Source organism: Ursus maritimus, unplaced genomic scaffold (assembly GCF_017311325.1).
Source record: "Ursus maritimus isolate PB19 unplaced genomic scaffold, ASM1731132v1 scaffold_3, whole genome shotgun sequence".
NCBI classification, from domain to species: Eukaryota; Metazoa; Chordata; class Mammalia; order Carnivora; family Ursidae; genus Ursus; species Ursus maritimus.
Genome location: NW_024425563.1, coordinates 11994507 through 12016825, shown reverse-complemented (window position 1 = coordinate 12016825; position 22319 = coordinate 11994507). Strand labels below are relative to the sequence as shown.

Genomic DNA, 22319 nt, shown 5'->3' with positions numbered 1-22319 from the left:
AGAGGATATCTGGTGACGTCAGGGAAAGCCCCTATTATCGAGGCGCCGCAACCTGGGTCAGCTACCCATGAGCACGGAGAGTCGTGTCATCACTCCTTAGTGCAGCCTAGAGTGGACCAGGGCCATGGCAAGGTCAAGCTCTGAGATGAGGTGCCCGGTGGAAGATTCATTCAATCGTCTATTTCTGCCAGGGAGCCAAGCATCAGGAGGGACCGAGAGGCATATTTTGTTCTCTGGAAACCTCCGGCTTGATCCCAAATAAACCTTCTCTTACATGGCACCTGCACCAGTTCCCAAACTTCCAACGCTGTCCATGTCTTCTGGTAGCCTTGAGGCCAGCTCTGCCATTTTTAGATCTGTATTCGTGGGCAAGACAGAACCTTGCTGATTCTGTCTCTTCCTCTAGCAATGGAAGGAATTTCGGTCTGCATGTCTCACAATTAAAACATTTGTGAATAGTCAAATTCGAAACTCAACGCCAATGCAGGTCAGCACACCACTGTTTGTGTGTGGGAAGGCTCGTTGAGAGCTGTCAGGCACTGTACAAATATAGCACCTTCCCACGGACGTGTGAGCCCGGCAGGATGAGAAGAGTTGACGTCGGAGAGGCCAGAGCTCTGAGCAGCGGCTCTCCTGTTGTGGGGACGCTGGCCTCCAGCCGCGCCAGGCACCAGGAGAAGACATCCTATGGGCCCCTCCCAACCCCGCGAGCCCCACAATGTCATGTTCCCCAACTTCTGCCTAGTTTTCGTTTACGTCCATCCCCAGCCTGCTTCCTGTCTCACCGCCAGACTTCTGGGTCTTTTTCACTTTGTTCGCCACCTCCCGAACATTTACTCATTTCCTCCTTTCAGAGAATTCAAACATGAACTGTGCCCACTCTGGCCCTTCACCACCCCGGGGCTCAGAGGAGCTGGTAAGGAGAAGCCTCTCCACAAGACATAGACACCCGCCCCTCTATTCCCCTCTGGCCAGGTCGTGCCTCAGTAACTTACAGGGTTGGGTCTCGGTGGCCATGGCGGGTCCCAAATTGAGGTCATTTCTGGGAAGATGAACTCTGTACTGAGCCCCGCACAATAGTCCCAGAGGATCTAAAATAGAAAATTCCAGAATTCCCCCCTTTCGTTGTTGTGAATGATCACCAAATCCTCCACCCTTTCACTATGTGCTAATCTCTCTACTTACTGCTGATTCTCCGACCAGAACCTAAATTTACCATTTTCCAGACCCTTTCTAATGTCTGATCCGGAGCATATGATCGGAGCTCAGACTGTCAGCCCCTAGCAGGTGGGGGCCATTTCAACACCACTGGTGCAGATTCCCGGGGCAACCAGGAGGCTGCTTAAGGAGAACCCACAACGGTGTGAGTGATGAGAAACACAACTATCCTAATAGAGAGGAAGAGGAAGGATGCGGTATTGGGCTTCCGTCCTCCAAACGTTTCAGGTAAATGCCCGCTTAACTTCTCTTTCCAAGTGCTCCCGTCCACAAGCCTTGTTGGGAAGGAGAGCCAGCTGAAAGCCCAGACTCCCACGAAACTCTGCCTCTCCCTTCTCATTACCTCTTGACAGTGGGATCCTGGTGCCCCAAAGCCTTGGATGTGACCTTCCTGCCCAGTGGTTTCGACTTGGGAGAAGGGTCTTCATGCTTACGGATACACGACTTCGCTCCCCTCGTGGGGGCTCCAGGTCACTAGCTGCTGAGTTCGCGTCACCAGCCCTTGCTTAGAGTAAGTTAAATAAATCTGCATGTCAGAGGGCCCAGGCCCTTCTTCCTCCTCTTCTCATCTCAGGCTAAGAAGGTCCAGCTGTGACATATGGGGGCTTGGCTTCTTCCCCGCACCCCAGAATCCTCCCAGGAGTTGGTTGGACTTCCTCTCTGTGCCCACAAGGTAAGTTTTCTTATCACCTGTGGGCCACGAATCCACAGACGGCCAAACACATCAGAGCTGATGCAAGGCCGAGGGAAGGGAAAGCTACAGGTGTGTTTGTCTGGGAGGAGCGGAGACCTTCCACCCTCACGCCCACCCTCTCCCTCACCATGGGAGCTATAAAGGCTCTCCACAGCCACTTAGCTCCTATACTTCAGCCATCATGAATCCACTCCTGATTCTTGCTTTTGTGGGAGCTGCTGGTGAGTTCCATGCGTGACTTCGGGCCGCACTCGCCCCCCTCCTGGCAGAGATCTCTGCTCCACTCTTGCTGCTCTTCCGTGTTTACCTGGGCTCTGAGAGTCTACCTCCCCTGCCTGGCAGCCCTCCTTCCCATTCTTGGGCTCTCTGTAAGCCTCACCCCTCCCACCTTGTGCTGGCCCCACTCCCAACCCTGTCATTCATCCATTTATTTCGGGACTTTGCTGGGAGAGGCTGGAAAGGGAGACCAGGTGCAGGCGGTCCATGAAATGAAGCAGGAGTCTTGAGGCTTGGTTCTGGCAGCTCTGGGATACCTCCCCTAGAGCTCTTCTCAACCCCAGGTACGCCTGGGGAAGCTGAAAGAACACTCGTGCGAGTTCTAGCCCTAGAAATTCTGATTTCGTTGGCCTGGGGTGTGACCTGTGCATTGAATTTGTAAGTTTCCCCAATGATTTTAGGATCCCCAAGTGTGCAGCCAAGGTTGAGAATCACCATTCCTTTGGCCAATGACAGTTGGCCTACCTTTGTCCTGCCTAATGGGCCTGGGGCTCCTCTCCCCAGGCTCACTGTGCAGATTTTTAGTGATTGGGAAAGCTGGGTACAGCCAGGGCTACTTAGCCAGATTTTCCTAGCTAGGCCAACCCATCCTGACAATCTGGGGTTCAAATAGCCTTGAGGAGTGGACCAGTGATGAGAATGAGAAGCATTGAGTGGATGAGAACACCACATTCAGACCCGTGTCACATCAAGGGCACTGTGAGGGCACTGTGTCCTCACCCTGGAGCCCCCAGTAGAGGTCTGTGCCCGAGCCCCAATGGGCCCCTGGCCATGTGCCCTGCAGACACACGAAGAGACTCAGGGGAACTCCGTGCTATGACACCTACCGGGGATGTAATGCTCCCCACCGGCCGATCTACCGTCTCTGTGTTTGTTGAGGACTTCTAATCCGCAAATCCAGCCACAGGGCTCTGGGCTCCAGCCGCCCACATCTGCTGAATTGGCTTCTCCCTTCCTGTCCCCATTCAAGTTGCTTTCTCCACTGACGACGATGACAAGATCGTCGGCGGCTACACCTGCGAGGAGAATTCCGTCCCCTACCAGGTGTCCCTGAACTCGGGCTACCACTTCTGCGGTGGCTCCCTCATCAATGACCAGTGGGTGGTGTCCGCGGCTCACTGCTACAAGTCGTAAGTGTCTCCCAGTGCCCACACCCAGAACCCTCTCCGAGAGCCTGGCATCAGCCCGGGAGTGCGGAGGTTGGGGAAGGTGGGTGGGTGGGAACGAGAAGTTGTCAGGAGTGAGGCGGTGAAGAGGGGCATTCGACAGAAAGCCTCTCACATCCAAAACCACTAGATGAAATAGCAAAGGCCCTGGGTCAGAAAAGCAGGGGGGGACTCTTCTGGGGTGCTGAGGTGCAATGGGAAAGCAGCAAGGACCCTTGCCAAGGGTTACACAAGTAACCCTTGCCAGTTGGCTACACACCGAAACCACCTAAGATATGTTTAAAAACAAAACAAAACAACAGATGCCTGGGTCCTATCCCAGGGCACTTAACTCAGAATTCTTAGCAGGAGGGGTCTGAAAATTGCTGAGTTTTTAATGCTTTCCCCTCTGCTGAGTCTACTCTGTAGCAGAGCTGAGAACCACTGCCTGGGCCGAGGGCTCTCCAACCTGAGTGAGCCGCAGAACCACCTGCAAGGCTTGCTAAAGCACGGACCACTGGGTCCCACCACGGTGCAGCGGGTCTGGGGTGGGAGCCAAGACTTTGTCCTTCTAGCAAGTTCCCTGGGGATGCTGAGGCTGCAGGGCCCAGGGCAACACTTTGAGAACCACTGGAATAGATCATACAGGATGACGGCCCTCAGCAGACCCAGAAGGCGGGGGGCGGGGGGGAGTAGAAGTCACTGCAGGGAGTTAGCAAAATTGCAGAGGATGAGGAATCCATGGGGAACTTGAGGTTGGCCGTTTGTGCCTGCAGCCCCAGGTGTGCATGGGGGGGGGGCGGGGTGATGGGGAAGGCAGCTGGAAAAGCAGGCTGAGGGCAGTCCCCACGTCACCCCCGCTCCATGACCAGATGCCTCTGAAGGAGCGAGTTCTTGGTCTCACCCCTGCACTGACCCACCACCACTCTCCTGCCAGGTGATCTTGCCACACTCCCACCCATGCGCAGGGAGCTCAGAACCCTGGAGAAAAGCGGGCGTATGGAGAAAGGGGTTTCCCTGTGCTTGTCTTCCCAACAGCCGCATCCAAGTGAGGCTTGGAGAGTACAACATCGATGTCACGGAGGGGAATGAGCAGTTCATCAACTCGGCCAAGGTCATCCGCCACCCCAGCTATAACAGCTGGACCCTGGACTATGACATCATGCTTATCAAGCTCTCCTCGCCCGCGGTCCTCAACACGCGGGTGGCCACCATCTCTCTGCCCTCCGCCTGCGCGGCCGCTGGCACCCAGTGCCTCATCTCCGGCTGGGGCAACACCCTGAGCTCTGGCAGTGAGTGCGACCCTCGCTACATCATTTTCCAGCTTCCGCACATTTCCCAGGGCCAGGCCTGCCCCTGAGCTTGAACCCCACTACCCGCGGGACTCTGTGCTGGGTCCTCGAAAGAGGCAAAGCTTTAAGGAGTGGACCCCCTAGAATCAAAATATAGGACAAATATAGCGCTTGGCTATTGTCCCATCTAGGGAGGGGTTCAGCAGGGATCAGTCTGGAAACTAAAACCCATTGTTCCTCACTGGGGCTTACGTTGCTGTTATGCCCTCCTGGCTGCCCTCAGTGGATTGCTGTCCCCCGTCCTGGCCTGACTCCCTTTTCTCCTTTCCTCCACCTCTCCCTGCTCCTCAAAGGCAACTACCCCGAGCTGCTACAGTGTCTGGACGCCCCGCTTCTGAGTCAGGCCCAGTGCGAAGCCTCCTACCCCGGCCAGATCACAAGCAACATGGTTTGCGCCGGCTTCCTCGAGGGAGGCAAGGACTCCTGCCAGGTGACCTGACCCTTCCCATGCTGAGACCCCTGCCCACACACTTGGCCTCCTGGGGAGCAGGATGTGAACCCCCAGGGCTGGTGTGGGGCTGGTGGGCTCCAGTCACCAGCGAGGAAGGCTAGGCTGCATGGCAGCCACTCCCTTCATCAGAACAGAGAACGGGCCTCCACGGGAGCCACGCAGAGCCACAGAGCTGACCAGAATGCAGTCGTTAAAGGTTCCGATGGTACAGGGCTCTGCTTGCCCCTTCCGCCTTCTTTGTAAAGCTTGTCCCACCTTCTTCCTCCCCAGGGTGACTCTGGTGGCCCTGTGGTGTGCAATGGAGAGCTCCAGGGAATCGTCTCCTGGGGCTACGGCTGCGCCCAGAAGAACAGGCCCGGAGTCTACACCAAGGTGTGCAACTTCGTAGACTGGATTAAGCAGACCATAGCTGCCAACAGCTGAAGCCCCCCAGTCCTTCTGCCGACACTATGGGAATAAAGTGCACCTGTTACAACTGTCTCCGTCTGTGCCTGCTCCCTCCGGCCACTGCCCCCTGGGCACCCTCCCAGCTGAGGTCAGACGGGGCTCTACCCCTTAAAGATGAACAGGGTGCCCCAGTTCCCAAAATGCATTCCATGGAATACTGGATCAGCAGTGTGGGAAGAGATGGGGTCCAAAAAAATAATAAACAGGGGCTCATGGGGACTATTTTCTAGAGAAAAAAACATTTCAGAAGGCTGCATTAAAGTGGGTTCTTGATCCTGGAACTTCCCCAGGGTCTGGAGTGCAGCGCTCATGTGCGCCCACCCGGGCATGGCGTGCTCGGCCTCCCCTCCTGCCGCTGGCACTCAGAGCTAAATCTTCTCAGAGACACTCAAGCCGATCGCCTTGGCCTCTGCCGAGCCCCCTGTGCACGTGCTCTTTCTAGCCCGGAGTGTACTCCCTCCTGGCCGCAAAAGGCCGCCCTGGGCCCTCTTTCCCACAACCTGCTCACGTGTCTGAGGGAGATAACCCAGCTCCCTTGGTCTCCATCCGTCGAGCTCCTTCGAAATCTGCCTCTTATTCATCCCATATAGTGATACCAACGTGTGTCTACCACACTGGGCACTTCCCAGGCATTTTTACCTTTAGTTCCTGCTCCCCTCTGAAGTGGTTACTATTCTAGCGGCACAGGCAAGAAAGCAGAGGCTCAGAGAAGGCCGTTAGCTTATCAGATCCCTCATCCAGCAGATGGTAAACCTGGGGTCTGGCTCCTCGTTAGCCTGCCCCAAAGCCCGTGTCCTCTTCGCCCACCTCCCCGGCCCTCCTCCTGCAGCGGTGGTCTAAGATGCTGCCCGGCCTTCAGCTCTGCTCCTCCATGGCTCTCCAGGCCATTCTCTGCCTCTTGGCACTTCATGAGGGTTCTGGTCCCCGGCCGTCTTCCAGCCCTGTGCTCAGAGAGATCCTGAACGTTACATCGATTCCTGATTCATACCTTTCCTGACCTTCCACAACTCCCAAAATAGAACCTGAGCTCCTTATCCTGCAGACGTAAAATTCTTCCTTCTCTGTGCTTCTGCCTCTCCACTCCTCCCCTCAGTCTCTGCTCCGGTGCGCCAGAATCCCAGGGGCTGCTCCAACAAGCCACAGACCTCGCACCTTTAGCCCTGAGCATTGCTGGTCCACCTGGTTTGATGCCCTTCCCACCTGCCCCTTCGCCCTCTTCAGTAAAGTCATTTCTGACTCCTTCTGCCCTGGGATCCTCCTCCCCGACCCCCGTGCTGGCCCTGTTGGCCCTGTGGTCCCAGCGAGGACTGTTCCTGCTGAGATGCTTACCCGTTGCCACAGTCCTGCCCCTGCAGCCTTAGTAACTCTGGCTGCAACTACCGGCATCCGATGGTGAACTCCTGAGGCAAGAAGTCGTGTCTCGCTCCTCCTGGCACACCTAGTGATTAAACAATGCCTACAATATAGTAGGCAGTGGTGGAATGACTGAACGATTAAAGTCTGAGCTAGGACCGGAGGCAAATATATGGAAGAAAGAAAACACCTTCCAGAACACCGGTTCTCAAGTGTGGACCCTGACCCCAGGGGCACCAGAATCACCTGGGAATTTAGGAGCAGTGCCAATGCTGGTGACCCTCCCAGACCTACTGAGTCAGAAATTCTGAGATGGAGCCTGGCCACTTGCACTTTCCAAGAATTTCACGCCATTCTGATGTGCTTGGAAGCCTGAGAGCCACTGCAGTGGGTGTGTCCCTGGGCCAGAGCCTCTGTGGAAGCCGCAGCCACTCAGGGTTTACTGTTTTCGGGCACTGGAATGAAGCTTCATGCGTATTATCTGACTTAGATCTCTCAGTAGCTCCCTAAGGGAGGCGGTTTTACTAGTAAAGGGGCTTAGCAGCTTGCCCTGGGCCTCCCCGACAGGTTGCAGTTCCATCGGGGGAAATTAGGAGGCAGATTTGGGGGTTAAATGAATCTATGAATGTGCTCTAAAAGTTTCAAGAAGGGGCGCCTGGGTGCCTCCGTCGGTCAAGCATCTGACTCGTGGTTTGGCTCAGGTCATGATCTCAGGGCCCAGAGTTTGCTTCCCCTCTGCCCCTCCCCCCATGCGCATTCTCTCTCTCTCTCTGTCTCTCTCTAAAATAAAATTTATTTTTAAAAAATAGTTTCAAGAATTACACACATGGGAGATGAAATTTGTGTATCGCCTTCCCCACATCTCAGCCTTGAGAAAGGCAAGCAGGGGGGAGGGCAGAGGGTGGGGGAGGGGGTGGGGGGGGTCCCCTCCAGCACCAACCACATTCTTCTCTCGCCCTCAAGCGGCCACCCTGAGACGGCAATGAGTAGGTCTAAAATAAATAAGGAAACGCTGCCCCCTGCTGCCCAAGATGATGAATGATCCCACTGGACACCTGCCTTATGGTCTATACTCCTCTCACAGGGGAATGAAAAAAAGCCCTGTGTGCTCTGGGCAAACCGACAGTGTGACTGAGTAGCAAAGATGGGACAAACTCCATCAGAATTGAAAGTAGCTGTGACAGCAAGACAGGGTGGTATTCTTTGTAATCCCAGTTGGGTTGAGAGTCGCCAGCCAGATGGTCAAAAGGAAAATTAACTCAGAGAATAAATTCCTGATAAGCAAAAAGGGTAAATAGGACAGGAGGAAATAGATCAAAACAAATCATGGCATTGAAGAAAGCGTTCCTCAAGGTGGGAGTGGACTGAAGAGGAAGGCTGCCACTTTCCGCCTGGCGAGAGTGATCGGTGACTTTTATCAGGGCAAGGGCAGTGTGTTGTGAGATCCGTCACTATTCCTGAGTAAAATGCACAGACTGTCTCTCTTTGCCCCCCCCCCAAATTCAAAGCGCTGCGTTGTTGCACCCAGCTTGTGACACCACCAGACAGCACTCTGACGTTCTCCATGGCTGACATGTGCTCAGGGGGCAAGCAGGGGGTCCTGAGCCCCATGCCGAAATGGAAATACCCAGGGTAATTTTGTGCTTGATTGTTTATTTAAATGCATATCAATAAACCCACTACTAGAGATTTTTAACGCAAAAGATCCTGAGGGCTACTCAGAAATATGCATTTTTTCACAAGCTTCCTGAATGATCAGAGACCCGATGAGCAAAGTCAGGACCATAACACATGTTCTTACATAAACTGATCTTTGAAAAAGTAATGACTTTGTAAATTAAACAAGAAGTTTTTTTAAGTAGTACATTTCAAAATATTACTTAAAGCAATATTTGGTTGGTATTTTCTTGAAAATTTTTATTAACTTTAATTTTATTTTAAATAGATAATATAGATATAATAGATATAATTATCTAGTGATATAGATATATAGACAGATAGAATAATCTATAGAATAGATATAATAGATAATATAGCATATGGCTCAAAAAATGTAACAATACAGTTGAGACTAAGAATGTTACTTTTACCTCCACCTTGTTTCCGTCTCCTCCACTCAGTCTTAGTAAGCAATCACTTTGATCAAGTTCTTTTGAGTCCTTTAGTGTGTCTGTGCAGAACCATGCAAACAAATGTATAATTCTTCTGTTCCCCCTTTGCTGGACAAAAAGTGGTTTCCAGAAACGCTAATCCACAGCTTCCTTTTTTTCCCCCAGTTCACACTATGTCTTAGCTTTCCACAACAGGGAAACACTGTATTCTTGTTAAGCATTGAATAATATTGCACCTTGTGGATGTATCCCAGGTTATTTCTCCAGTCCCTTCCTGATGGGCGCTTGAGTTTTCCTGATCTTTTTGCTCGCCCAGATAATGCAAATATTTTACAGACATTTTTTATTTGTATTCAAGAATAATTATAGGATAAACATCCAGATGAGGGATTTCCAGGTGAAAAGGTAAATGTGTTTGTAATTCTCATCGATATTTCCAAATTGGTTCCCCCCTTTGGTTATACCATTTTATGTGAAGTGTATATGGCACCACACGTTAGCTCTTCCCTAATACAATGTTGCCAATCGCATTGGTGAACAGAGTTAGTTCCATGCAGTTTTCATCTGCAAGGTTTTTTCCCTATGGTGAAGCACCATTTGCCTTTCTTTTTCTCTGAACCATCTGTTCTTTGCCACTTTCATTGTGCTGCTGGACTATTTTCTTACTGATTTCTAGGAGTTCATCATCTACTGGGGAGATGAGCCCTTACGATGAGGATTGCAGATGCTCTTTCCATATTGTCATTTCTCTTTTGATTCTGTGTATATTTTTCCGTGAAAGTGTGTCATCATTATGTAATGAAGTTTGTCTTTTTTTTCCCCTTCTAGAGTTGAAGTCATAGTTTGAAAGGCAATGAAAGGGAGCACCATCGAGTGAAATGGGATCTAGGCCACTCAACTGGAGTTTACATTTCAAGGTCATCTTCTGCAGGAAAATAAAACATCGACAGCAACTTACATGTGTCTGCCCCTCAGGGAAAAGAGGGGAAGGCCGTGGCCGTGATTACATGTGAGTTTCCTGCAACTTTATGTGTGCTGCTCTCCACGTCCACTTCCCCAGCTCCCTTTTGCACACCCTGACGTCTGAAGTCCACGAGAAGAGAGGCGGGCTGACAACACACCAGTCCTCCCACACCCGCACCCTCTTGGAAATACTCTGAGCTCTCCAATGTCCTTTTGTCTCTACCTAGGGAACCCTACCCCTGAGTAGCTCATGTCAGTTCCCCTCCAGGCTACCCTAGAGTTTCAGAGTTGGCCAAAGGGATGGTCTGAGTATTGAAGGATCTCATTCCCAGATGAAAGGTGTGGCCTCTGGGTGACACAGTCTCAGGGGCAGCCCCTGGGTGGAAAGGGGGCTGCTGCTTCTTGGGAGGGTGTCTCCCCAGGATGAATGACGACAGTTTACAAAGGGGCAGATACCGGGGAAAACCAGCCGCTGTGGCAGCCGACCTCGCAAAGACACACAGCTCTGGGGAGCCAAGAGCGTCCTGAAGAAAGGGCATGGGGGTGAGGAGGGCCCCCCACCCTCCCGGCCTCGTCTGTACCCGGCCACCACCTCGCAACATGGGGAGTGATGTCACCAACCGGCCCTCCAATGCCCTGGGAGGAGCAGCTGCTCGCGTGGTTTCTTCCAGGCTCCGATAGGCAGAACCATGGGAGGGATCGCTTTTTGTACAAAGCTGTAACATTGTGGGGACAGGGGGCCACGGTGATTCAACTCTACGGGAAAGCTTTACAAAAACCTTTCTGCCTGTCCCAAACCCCCGTTTCTCCACTTTTCTCCTGGGTCACGGGCCCGAGGGTGGTGCGACTCAGAATGCCTCCACCCCGCCCCTGTTCACCTGTCAAGCCAAGACCATGGGTAAGGACAGGCTTAAATCAGGACTGAAGCTTGCAGACAGAGAGCCCAGGCGTAAGAAGAGCGCCTCAGTGGCCCCTCGGGTGAAGGACTCCGGGAGACTCCTTCTTCCTAAGTCCCACAGAAGTTAGGGCCAGGTCAGTGGGAAGGTGCATGGGAGATGACCCACCTCATAGAGGAAAAAGCCAGACATATCCTGACTTTCCATGGACGCGGTCACTAGCTCCAGGACCCTGCCCTCCTCTCCAAGCCCACATCCTTTTGATGGACCCTCAGAAAGGATCGAGAAAGTAGTGCGGGGCTTGCTGGATAGACGCTGGCCATGCTCTGTGGCCGCAAGAGTCAAAGTTGGAAACGTTCTGTGCAGTATCTATAAAGTACAGGAGGGGATTTCTTATACCAGAGTCCTCCGGATACCAGCCAGGGCTCCCTCTTCTTTCCATGCCTCAGATTTGTCTGCTTCCTTGCCCCATGTCACTGTGTGAACACTGAACTGTTCTTTGGAGAAGGCACCAGGCTCACAGTCATAGGTAAGACATACTCTGGGTCTTTCCAGGCCCCTTGAAGGTGAAGGCAGGTCCAAAGTGTCCGGTTTTAGAGTGGCTGCATGCTGGTGTGCTATGATATTACCTTCAGCCCGGGGACCAAGCTGACAGTTGTCGGTAAGGTGGGGGGTCTCCAGGCAGGGTGTGATGGGGATGATTCTATCCTGGGATAGTGGTTAAGGCAGAGGCGGGAAAGGAGATGGTCCTGCCCCTCTGAGTGGTTACCTGACAGAGGGAAGCCTAGAGAAAGCCCAGGAGGCAATTAATGAGCACTGACGTTGGGCCGTCTTCTTCACTGGCTGGGCTCTCTGTAGGGGTTTCATATGTGTCCTTACTCTGGATTTCATAGGAGGCCGCACTGCGGCTCCTTGTTTCCGACTGTCCAGGGACCTGGGCAAGCTCTGGAAGGGAGTGGGGAAAATATGAAGCAGGGCCCGTGGCTCTGGGTGGGGAGAGATCCATGAACACCCCAACCTGTCCCCGAATCTCGGCTGAGCTCAGCAGACGGGGGAGGTTCTGAAGTGGATCTGGGAGGCTGTGCTTTTGAAACACCCTGCATTTTGGGGACGGGAGCCGGCTCACTGTTGTAGGTAAGTGCGTCGGGGCAGAGAGCCGGGAACCCACAACGAGGGGCAGGGGTCAGGGTGGAGCCTCTGTCTTGGGGGCTTAGGTGAAAGCACATTTTTATCAGAAAGCTCTGAATTCTTATCTTGATGCAGACAGGCAGGGACAGGCTCCGTCTCCAGTAATTTCACGGACGGGCTATGCTAAGTCTGTGTTCCCCTTCTGGGAGGCAGGTAGTCTCCCTTTGGGGTCCCCTTGTCCATCCCCTGTCTCCTTGGAGGGCACCCCGTCATGGCCACATAGATGGGAAGCCTCTGGCCTCAGAACTGCCTTACCCCTGTTGTTTTCCACGCCGGCTCAGAAAGGAGAGGGACACAGGAGAAAGCGCTGGGGGTCCCAGGGCCCAATCGGTCCTCTGACAGGGACATTTCACACTGCACATGAGTCCCTCCTCCACACCTCCTGGTGCCAAAATTCAGCAGAGGAAAGGGAGAGGAGGGCGGGCAGGAGCACTTGGGAAGGCAGGAATTGGATGCAGCCAAGGGCAGTTTTCCTACCAGCCTGCAGTGTTGTGTAACAATGAAAAACTGTATTTCGCAAGTGGAACCAAGCTTTCTGTCTTGGGTAAGTAAGAGGCTTCCCTGGGGGTAGTGTGTTGGAAGAGTGCGGTCCCAGGAGGACTCCTTGGACACAGCAGGGAAAAGGCTCAGAGAGTGTGGGTGAGCAGGGGAGGTGCTGCAGTCCCCAGAAGTCCGGGTGGAAGCGAGCTTCTAGAAGGAAGGGCCCCAGAGAGCAATCTTGGGGTTTGTCACACTCTCGCTGTGCTGTGGAGCAACCAGGCACAGCACTTTGGAGAGGGGACCCAACTCTCTGTCCTAGGTAAGGAGCAGGACCGGGCCATAGGGCCATTGTCCCTTGGACACAGGGTCCCCATCTCTCCTCCCAGCCCTGGTTGTCAGGGGTCAAGTCAACTCTCTTAGTCCTGGGGAGCTTCGAAGGGGCTGTGGCTGCCATTCCTCTTGGTGTGGCTTGGTGGGTCCCCCTATTTCTCCTCCCCGAGTCTTCGGTCCTCAGTGTTTCCTCCTTACTCTTTCTTTGGTTCGTGCTTCCTTCTCATGTGTGAGCGTGTGCCCCCTCCAAGCCTGCTCCTCTCTCCCCATACTATGCTTGGACCTTTCCCCCAACGGGACCCCTCAAGTCCAGAGCCACACATCCAGGCAGAAAGGGTGACGGAGCCCAGTCCCCAAGAGCGAGGACTTGGCCCTGGCAGGAGCCTCCGCGGGTTTTGCTGCGGCTGCCTGCAGCTGTGTTCTATAACTCGCCCCTCTACTTCGGGACGGGCACCAGGCTCACGGTGACAGGTATGGGGTTGCACTCCTGGCTGGGAGTGCCTGTGTGTGACCGATCAGTCTGGGCGGGGGGCGGGGGGACAGGGGTGTAAGGACAGGGCTCAGAGCGCCCCTCCCTCCCGGAGCTTCTCGGGCTTATCACGGACCCTTGGGTGTAGGGCTCCAGATTAGTCTTTGGGCTTTGTGCGGTCTCGCTCTGCTTCTCATTGTTCTCTGGGACTCCTCTCGTTGCTCCTGTTTTAAGAGTGTGTTGTTTTACTCCCCCCCTTTTTTAAAATTATTCAGATCTTCTCCATTTTCCCTCCTATTCTATCTCCAGACCTTCCCCGTTGACTCCATTTTGGTGAATCGGTCTGTCTTCTCTGTCAAAGTCCTACTGTCTACCACTTGCTCAGGACCTTCATCGTCCTCCTTCTCTATCTCTACCAGACTCCAAAGATCCATCTGTGTCTTCCTGAAGGGATCTAGGGCTCAGGAGGCAGTGGAAGGGGGGCCAGATTGGTGAGACTGGGCTGGTTTGAGGATGTTTCTGAGCCCTGAGGGCAAAAGTCCGTGTCTCAGTGTCATGAGAGCTGCAACAGGTGTCTCAGGGACGCGGTGCTTGGCAGGATCCGAGGAAATACACCTGGAAACTTATGCCATCTTAGTAACAGATAAGGTATAAAGAAGAGAAAATAGGCAGGAGGCCCCATTTTCTCAAACCTCAGGATCTGTGCTGGGCTGGTAAGGTGAGGGGCCCATCACAAAACACTAACACACCATTAGCGTGCTCGAGGAGGAAGCGGACAGGTGGGGGACCGGGCCTGGAGGGATGGGTCTGTGCTGGGCAGAGAGACAAGGCCAGAGGAATGGGACACTGGGTCCTACCAGACTGGTTGGCTGGAGCAGACTTTGTCCTGCAGATGGGGGCTCGTGCCAGCGAGTGTGATAACAATTAGAAAGTACAAATTACTGGGGTTCGAAATGCCCCGAACTCTGGGGCTCACAGGACAGGCTGGGGGGGGGGGTGTTCCAGCAATTAGAAAGTGAAAATCTCAGAATCTCTGAGATGTATAAAATGGGGATAATAGTGCTAGTCCCCTGGGGTGTTAAATTGTTCGGGGCTAACTTATATGGAGATCTTTGTAAAAGGCTCAGCTTATTGGGGCCATCCTTTCCCTTCCTGTTGTTTATCATCACTGTGTCCCAGACTTTGGCCTTTTCCCCAAACTGCCTCTCAATTTTCCCATTAGAAACACTTCCCAAAGTGGATAAAGTGCAGACATCTGGGTTTGCCACAGTTCTGCTTCAGAAAGCCATTCCTCTGGTCAGTATAGAGCCAAATAGAGGGCACAGTCCATTCTGGCAAAAATGGGAACGTGGGAGATGGATGTGGTTTCTCCCATCTCTCTGTGTCTTCCCATGAGGCCCTGCCTTCCGACAACTCCAGAAATTCTCTCCGGTGTGTCAGGCATGAAAAAGGACCCAGGACTTTGCAATGTGAGCGCTCTGATGACATGGCCCTTGGACTTTGGAATTTGTTCAGACCCAGCAAGTTGGGCCATGACCTAGGATTTCCAAAGCTGGCAGGGAGGCTTGCTGGGCGCTGGAAGGAATAAAGGGTTCAACCCATGAGCAGCTTCTTTCATGGGATTACAGCTGTCCTGGGCAAGCCAGCACACACCCTGTGTGCCCCAGCATAAACGGAATAAATGTGAAACATCTGATAACATCATAGCCAGAGGCTTCTTGGCTCCTCAAAGCAGGTTACGTGTTTAACACACACATACACGCACACGCACAAGAGAAAAGGGAAAAAAATGAGTTGGGAAAAGCATTTAGAAAAAAGTATCGTCAAATGCAATGGAACAGGGTCTCCTCCAGGCAACAAAGGCTAATTCTCGTATATGCTGTCACCCAAACAGATACTCATATGCTTTGTACACAAGGAAACTGATCATTAGAAACAGTTGATTCGCTTCCTGGGGTCATGTTGCTGGTGAGGACCCTCAGCCTCAAATCCCAGGCTCGTTCATCTCTGCCATAGCTGTTTCTAAGTCTGAAAGAACAGATAGTCATGCATCAAAGAGGGCTTTGAATGAGGAAGAAAAACAGATGGACTCTTTGGATAGATATGGAACAAGGCCTTGAGAAAGAGACTGCCAAGAAAGCCAAGGAAATCAGGACACACTGTACCTGAGGGGATGGAAGAGAGACACAGCGGCATGCACCCACAGGGTCACTGAGAGAAGTGGCAAAGCTGAGGGAGAATAGAACGGGACAGTGACCCCCAAACACACAGGACCTAGTACTACGTAATTTTGCTTTATGATGACTCCATTTCCAGCTCTCTCTCTGTCTTTCTGTCTTTCTTGATTTCTGTCTCTGTCTCTCTCTCTCTCTCTCTCACACACACACACCCTGAACCCAGACAGCTCTCGGACCAGCCCTGGTCCCAATGTCTCTTCCCTTGCAGAGGACCTGGGAAAGGTCAAACCTCCCACGGTCACGGTGTTTGAACCGTCAGAAGCAGAGACCTCCCGCACCCAGAAGGCCACACTCGTGTGCCTGGCCACGGGCTTCTACCCCGACCACGTGGAGCTGAGCTGGTGGGTGAACGGGAAGGAGGTCCAGAATGGGGTCAGCACGGACCCTCAGCCCTACAGGGAGCGGCCCAACGACAATAGCTCGAACTACTGTCTGAGCAGCCGGCTGAGGGTCTCCTCCGTCTTCTGGCACAACCCTCGCAACCACTTTCGCTGCCAAGTCCAGTTCCACGGGCTCGGGGACGATGACAAGTGGGACGACCCCACCCGGCCCAAACCCGTCACCCAGAACATCAGTGCTGAGGCCTGGGGCAGAGCAGGTGAGCGGGGCCTGGCGAGCTGGGCGGGGAGTGAGGTGGAGCACAGAAAGGGGGGCCGGGGGGTGTCCAGGCAGAAGACCAGGCAGAGCCAGGGCAGGGTGGGAAGACTAAAGCCCAGCATGAGGGTGAATGGGCACCTTGGGGTTCATTCCTCCCCCAGATCCTCAGCCCAGCAGAGCCTTGCAGCTGGGGTCCCCTCACTGTCCGAGCCTGTATGGCTCAGCCCCTCTGGGCCACCACGTTCCACGGGGTTCCGGGTTGGTGTGGCTCCGTGGGCAAGGCACCAGAAAGACCGTCCACGCGTCTGCGAGAAGCCTGGCCTGAGCCTGGGGGTCCGCGCGAACCAGAAGGCTGACTTAGTGTGTCTGTGTTTGTGTTTGCTCTTAACTGAAGCACGGCTGACGAGTGGTACTGCCTTAGCTTCAGGTGGGCCTCACCTGGCAGCTTTCTGTCTGCTTGAGAGGGTGGGGTCTCTCATCCACTCCCTCCCCTCTTCTCTTTCAGACTGTGGCTTCACGTCAGGTAAGTGACCCTCTCCTTGCTTGCTCCCCATCTCCCGTGGTTTTGCCCTGGAAGCCGAGCGTGGAGAACCACGGACCCTGGGGTGGGTGTGGGGGGGCCAGAGACGCCTGCTCACGGGTCCCTGTGCGCTCTCCCCCCACCCCGGCCGCAGTGTCCTATCAGCAGGGCATCCTGTCTGCCACCATCCTCTATGAGATCCTGCTGGGGAAGGCCACCCTGTACGCTGTGCTGGTCAGCGCCCTGGTGCTCATGGCCAAGGTAAGGAGGCGGGCAGGATGGGGCCCTGGAAGTGACACTTGAAACAGGGCAACTCCGAGCTGTGAGTAGCAAGAGTCCCTGCTAGGGCCAGTGGCGGGCAGTAGAAGAAGACGGAGGTCCACCCACATACCTGGGAAGACACACTGTCCCTCTGGGATCGCAGTGGGAGAGCCACGCAGAGGAGAAGCTGGGGTCACCTGAAAACCCAGTGGCCATTGTGAAGAGCCCTACCATTCATCTGGTCAATGACCATCCTACTTCCTCTCAATTCCCATCACTCCTGACTCCTGGTAACCCCTGAAACCTTCTCTTCTTCAGGTCAAGAGAAAGGGCTCCTGAAGCTAGCTCAGAGGCAGAGCCAGCAACTTCCAGCCTGCTATCATCCCAACACGGATTCTCCTTTTTCCACTTGCAGCCAGTGCTTCTCAAGAGCTGTTTTCATCTCTCAGCTCACCCCAATAGCTACTCCTCCCTATGTTCGTGCACACCTGGACGCTCATGACCCAAATCTCCCCAACCCAGGGGGACCCCAGCATGACTAACTTGACTGAATCAATAAACACGGCCTGTTCTGGCTTGACTCTGCCTTGTGAGTGTCTGGATTTCTCTTCTGCCTGTCTCTGACCCCCCATGTGACTCCAGTCAGGATAGAATCAGAGGTCTTCAAGGAGACAGCAGGTCCCTCCAGTACCAGGGCTGAGGGACCCTGCCTGGGGCAGCCCCGCTCCTCCCTGTCAGGGGAACTTGAGTACGTGTGAACGGGGGTGATGGGATTGAAGAGGCTTACTCAGGAACAGCCCAGAAAAATGGTGACATTTTTCGTAAGAACTTTCTGTCCTACCTGGACGAAGGTGCTCTGAGGAAGAGTCTCCCTACACAGGTGTGTCTCCTGCCAGCTGGTCATGTACCCATGGCTGAGAAGCTTGCGTTCATACCTGTCAGCCATGTTCCTTTCAGCTGTCTCCCTGAGGACACTACCGTTTGCGCTTATCACCAAGCAGGCTGCCCAGCCAAGAAGAGAAGGCGCTGACTCGGAGATGAATTCTCAAGTAGCACATGTGTCTTCCCATTTAAGTTACAAATCTGTTTATAAAATGTCTCTCTAGTGAAGCACATGGGTGTGAAAATGCACCTGACCGTTCCTGGAAGGATAGAAAGTCAAGGTCCCCCAAACCAAGAATCGGCCCTATTGCTATTTCTAGAAATCCTCTAAGAGCTCTTTGTTGCCTCATGGTCACCATGGTGACGCAGGGCACAGTCCTGGGGAGGGCATCTAGGCAGTGGTCCCTTGCTTCCTCCCTCCATACATACCCCGCTCCTCTCACCCTGCGTCCCAGAGCCACTTGCTCTCAGACTGCTGTGCACTCAGTCACCTGGGCACACGGTACTCCAGCTCCTACTTACTCTTGAAGATTTAACCCCAACGTCTTCCCCTGCAAGAAGCCTTCGCGGGCGCTTCGTTGCCGGAACTAGCCATCTAATTCTCTCACTCACGGGAATGTAGCACATGGCTTTCTCTCTCCACTGCAATGCGTGAGGCACTCACGTGCGTGCACACTTCCACGACACACACACGTATGCGTGTATGTATATATTTACATACGTGCACGTGTGCACTAACCCACTCATGAAACACACATGATTGCAATGTCCTGTTATTCACTTTCAAGAAAATAAAGAGATCCAAGTCACAGTCCCCAGGATGCCCACCTGTTCACGAGGGGGTCATTCAAGAACAGACACAATTGAAATACGAAGTGGCGCTTTCCAGTGGCCCTGCGAGCTGTCTACTAAAATGCCGTCAGAGGCTAGCACTCAATTTCCCACTGGGATCATCACGGAAGAGCCTGAGAACATGGCAAACTCTTCAAAGAAAGAATTGGTCTAATTATCCCTGGGTGGCCGGGGGTCGTGACAGTCAGAGGCATGACAGTCAGAGCCGAGACAACAGGGTCGGGTACTCGCGGGTGCTTAGCCAAGACAACGTTCAGAGACAGGAGGGATGAGACGTTGGGCAGGCTGGGGGGTGCTCCCCTGAGGGCGAACTCAGGTCCTGGTCCCCAGCAGGAGGCTCGGCACGTAGATGTTCATGAAATGCGTGAAATACATGAAGGATAAGGAGCTTGGACTCTGTTCAGCGAGCAATGGGCAATTGCAGAGGTTGCAGGTCCCCATGCCTCAAGCTGCCATCACCCGCTCTATGGAATCCACCCCTCGCTCCTCCCATCCCACCTCACTATAAATGCCAGTCTGTGCAGGTGGTCACAGTGAGTCCTAGACAGGACACCTGGTGACATAGAGGGTCTCCTCAGAGGGGTGTATGTTCTGCCACGGGGCCTCTCTCCCTCGCCCCCCAAGGAGCACCATGACCTTCCCCAGCCCCACCCCACTTTAAATGTGCTCTGAGTTTGCTCCCAGCCCCACTCAATCAAACCTCTGTCACCTGCACTTCCTGCCTCTGCCCAGTGGTGGGGGGAGGGGACCAGAGGGAAAGAAACATTTTTGTATCCTGCTGTAACATTGTGGGAGCTGGGGGGGGCCACGATGATTCAGCTACAGGAGGTGCTTTTACAAAAACCCCTGCCTCAGGGAATCTCACTCCCCAGCCCAGGGAATTCAGCTCCTGGAGGGGGAGTGGCTGGGAGTGTCTCCGGAGCTGGTCCCTGATGTGCTCCCGCAGGGACCTAGACTCAGCGAATACCTCTGTATCTCCTGGCTCCAGACAGCTTCCCGGGAACATGAAGGGCCGACGCGTCAAAGTGGGAGCATCATCTGGCACTTTTCATAAAACTTGCCCTTGACAAAAGTACTTACACATGCGTTATTTATTAAGAACTCACAACAACACTGCACAAAATGTATTACCCCATTTTTCAGATGAAGGAAATAAGGTGGGAGAGATTGCAGGTCCTATAAGTAGGAAGAGATAGGGTTTAGCCTGGAACACTTCCCAACTCCAGCCCAAACCACCATCACCAATCCCCGGTCATTTTCCACCTCCACTGTATTGTCCCCAAGCCCAGTTGATTCTCCTGAGCAAATTGGAGATGACCTCCTGTAGCATCTAGATTACCATGTCCAGCTGTCTCTGGAAGTGGGATGAGAGAAGCCCGGGAAGGAGAAGGAGAGTGCACCCCCAGCTTGTGCCAAGGGAAGTAGGGAGGAGAAATTCTTGGCAGCCCCTGCCCACTGTGTTATATACAGTGAGCGGCACTTCGGGCCAGGGGCCCGGCTCACCGTACTAGGTAAGAAAGCCGCTCCCCGTGGAAGGCGGGTGGGTTGCCCAGCCTGAACCATTCCCAGGACCCTGGCCCTCAAGGAGTGGGTGCTGGCCCCTCCCGAGCCCCTAGTCAGGGGTTTGCGCCTGGGTCCCTAGAGCTGTGCAAACACGGGGCAGCTGTACTTTGGGGCCGGTTCTAAGCTGACCGTGCTGGGTAAGGAGATCCGCTGGGGGCCGAGCGCTCCGCGGGGTGGGATGGAGACGGGTGGGCAGCTGGCCGGCTCAGTCTGGGGCTGTGCTCAGAGGCAGGGCTCGGCGCCTGGGCCGGGACTCCCGGTGCTGGGTGCGGGGTGCGCGACAGAGCGAGCGGGGCTGGCGGGAGAGGGCAGCGCCAGATTTTTGTTCTGGGGCTCCGGGCTGTGAGTACAGAAACTCAGTATTTCGGCAGGGGCACCCGCCTGACCGTGCTAGGTAAGCCGGGGTGCGCCGGGGCGCCGGGGAGTGCGGTGGGGCCGGGCATGGCGGGCCTGTTTTTGTGCTGCGCCGGGGTGCTGTGAGCCAAAATACCCAGTACTTCGGCGCGGGGACCCGGCTGTCGGTGCTAGGTGAGCGCGGCGCGCGGCGCGGAGGGCTTCTTGGCGGGGGACCCGGGGCCGTGCTCTGCAGCCTCCGCCCCGACCTTCGGGCCCGGCAGTCGGCTGACCTTTGTGGGTGAGTGGCCGCGGGGTCGGGAGGGAAGGCGGCGGCCCCAGGGCTCTTCCCGGCCCGGCACCTGGCTGGCTCCCCGCGCTGGGTCCGGGCTGCGAGCCGGAGCGGGAAGCGGCTGGGGCGCCGCGGGGTTTGCGTGCGGGGCTGGGCCTCCGTGCTCCTATGAGCAGTACTTCGGCGCCGGCACCAGGCTCACGGTCATAGGTGAGATTTGGGCGTCTCTCCCCGGCCGTTCCGCAGCCCCGGGACCGGGGAGATGGCGAGGGTGGGCCGGGGCTGGGCGCGCGGCCCGCTGTCGGTCCGGGGGTCAACCCTGCGAGGGGGCGGGGACGGGGTCCTAGCGGGCCGGGGACGAGAGCGGAGGGCCGGGGGCTGTGGGGCTCTTTCCACGCTCCTGAGATATTTAGGGGCAGGGCGAGTGGGGGACGAGAGCATGGACTAGGACTCAGAGCTGCTGGATTGGGGGACCGGACTGAGAAGGGAAAACCGGGGCTGGGGGGAGCATAGGAGGGGTGTAGCTGTTGCAGGGAGCGGGTCTGAGGCGGAGGGGAGGGAAAAAAGCAGGGACAAGCATGGGACTGGCGGGCATTGAGCCCGGCTGGCTCCTGGGAGAGGTAGATGGAGGGGAGGCCGCTGAACAGAGGAGAAAAGGAATGAGAAACAGGAGAGAAACAGAGAGGCAGAGAAAATAGGCAGATCAGTATGAGTGAAGAAAAAGTCAAAACAAGCAGGGTTAGTTGATTTACTGTTTAGCACTTAAAATTATATTTAAAACCCCTGCCTTTCTCTCCTAAGCCGGAGAGCCCCCTGAGCTCTACAGCACCCATCCCCACCCGTGGGCTGGACGGGACGCTCAGCTGCTGGGGTGCATTCCCCCGCCCATGTCTCCCTCTGCCCCCCAGCCTGAAATCTCGGACCTCACAGTAGCTATCCCAGCGCCAACAGGCCAGTGGTGCTCGAGGTTCAGTTGTTGCAAATGTCCATTAAAATGCAGATATGTTGTTGGTGAGGTGAGGAAAATTTCCAGAAGGATCCTAAGCTCCTAGATCTGGAAAGGAACTTCAAACATCACCTGGTGACCAGAATGTTGAGGCCAGAGAGGGGAAGAAACTCACGCTACTGGTACATTAACCTGGATTATTTGATAACAACAAGGCCCATTTTTCATTAGATTGTCAATTGGCTGGATCCAATGGGGCTCAGCTAAACTTGGTCCAGATTCCTGTGATCAGCAGGGGTGGGGAAAAGACCCGAAGTTAGAGCCAGATAAACCTGGTTCCCAATCCCTGGCTCACTGATGATCAGATGGCCTTGGGCAAACGAATCTGTGGGAAGCTTGATCCCCTCTACTCTACGAATCTGTGGGAAGCTTGATCTACCCCTACCATTGCTGTGCGGGGACT

General features: G+C 54.5%; 2 protein-coding genes, 1 long non-coding RNA gene and 1 gene segment (V, D, J or C); 3 read left to right on the top strand and 1 right to left on the bottom strand.

Annotated features, from left to right (window-relative positions):
* LOC121105794 overlaps positions 1 to 12040 on the bottom strand; it is a 134791-nt gene extending 122751 nt beyond the window's left edge. Inside the window, exon 1 of the long non-coding RNA XR_005838468.1 lies at positions 12001 to 12040. This is a non-coding gene — a long non-coding RNA (uncharacterized LOC121105794). The remainder of the gene's footprint in view (positions 1 to 12000) is intronic.
* PRSS1 (serine protease 1) overlaps positions 1 to 17573 on the top strand; it is a 113026-nt gene extending 95453 nt beyond the window's left edge. The window contains exons 4-9 of one of the 6 annotated variants that reach the window (XM_040643901.1): positions 7847 to 7855; positions 11528 to 11567; positions 15819 to 16208; positions 16713 to 16730; positions 16882 to 16988; positions 17307 to 17573. In XM_040643901.1, the coding sequence (XP_040499835.1) occupies positions 7847 to 7855; positions 11528 to 11567; positions 15819 to 16208; positions 16713 to 16730; positions 16882 to 16988; positions 17307 to 17327 (585 nt within the window). In that variant the 3' untranslated portion in view covers positions 17328 to 17573. Of the gene's footprint in view, positions 1 to 7846; positions 7856 to 11526; positions 11568 to 12592; positions 12639 to 15818; positions 16209 to 16368; positions 16689 to 16712; positions 16731 to 16881; positions 16989 to 17306 lie in introns of those variants that run through there. The other 5 variants (XM_040643899.1, XM_040643900.1, XM_040643902.1 and 2 more) reach the window with 5 other exon arrangements.
* Positions 1 to 22319, top strand: part of LOC103669001 — a 150574-nt gene that overhangs the window by 123175 nt on the left and 5080 nt on the right.
* PRSS3 (serine protease 3) lies at positions 1331 to 5614 on the top strand. Of its 2 annotated transcripts, XM_040643907.1 has the most exons (6): positions 1331 to 1446; positions 1572 to 1729; positions 3159 to 3318; positions 4372 to 4625; positions 4979 to 5115; positions 5407 to 5614. In XM_040643907.1, exons 4-6 carry the CDS (start codon positions 4496 to 4498, stop codon positions 5557 to 5559), a joined length of 420 nt encoding a protein of 139 aa, XP_040499841.1. In that variant the 5' UTR covers positions 1331 to 1446; positions 1572 to 1729; positions 3159 to 3318; positions 4372 to 4495; the 3' UTR covers positions 5560 to 5614. The 2 variants fall into 2 exon arrangements, with proteins under 2 accessions (XP_040499841.1, XP_008695603.2); XM_008697381.2 differs by lacking the exons at positions 1331 to 1446; positions 1572 to 1729 and having other exon boundaries at positions 3002 to 3318.

Excerpts from the sequence above, each read along its gene's own strand:
- PRSS3 (XM_040643907.1), top strand. The coding sequence starts at position 4,496 with ATGCTTATCAAGCTCTCCTCGCCCGCGGTCCTCAACACGCGGGTGGCC. Across the intron at positions 4,626-4,978 it reads CAACACCCTGAGCTCTGGCA|GCAACTACCCCGAGCTGCTA; the intron begins GTGAGTGCGACC and ends TGCTCCTCAAAG. Across the intron at positions 5,116-5,406 it reads GAGGCAAGGACTCCTGCCAG|GGTGACTCTGGTGGCCCTGT; the intron begins GTGACCTGACCC and ends CTTCCTCCCCAG.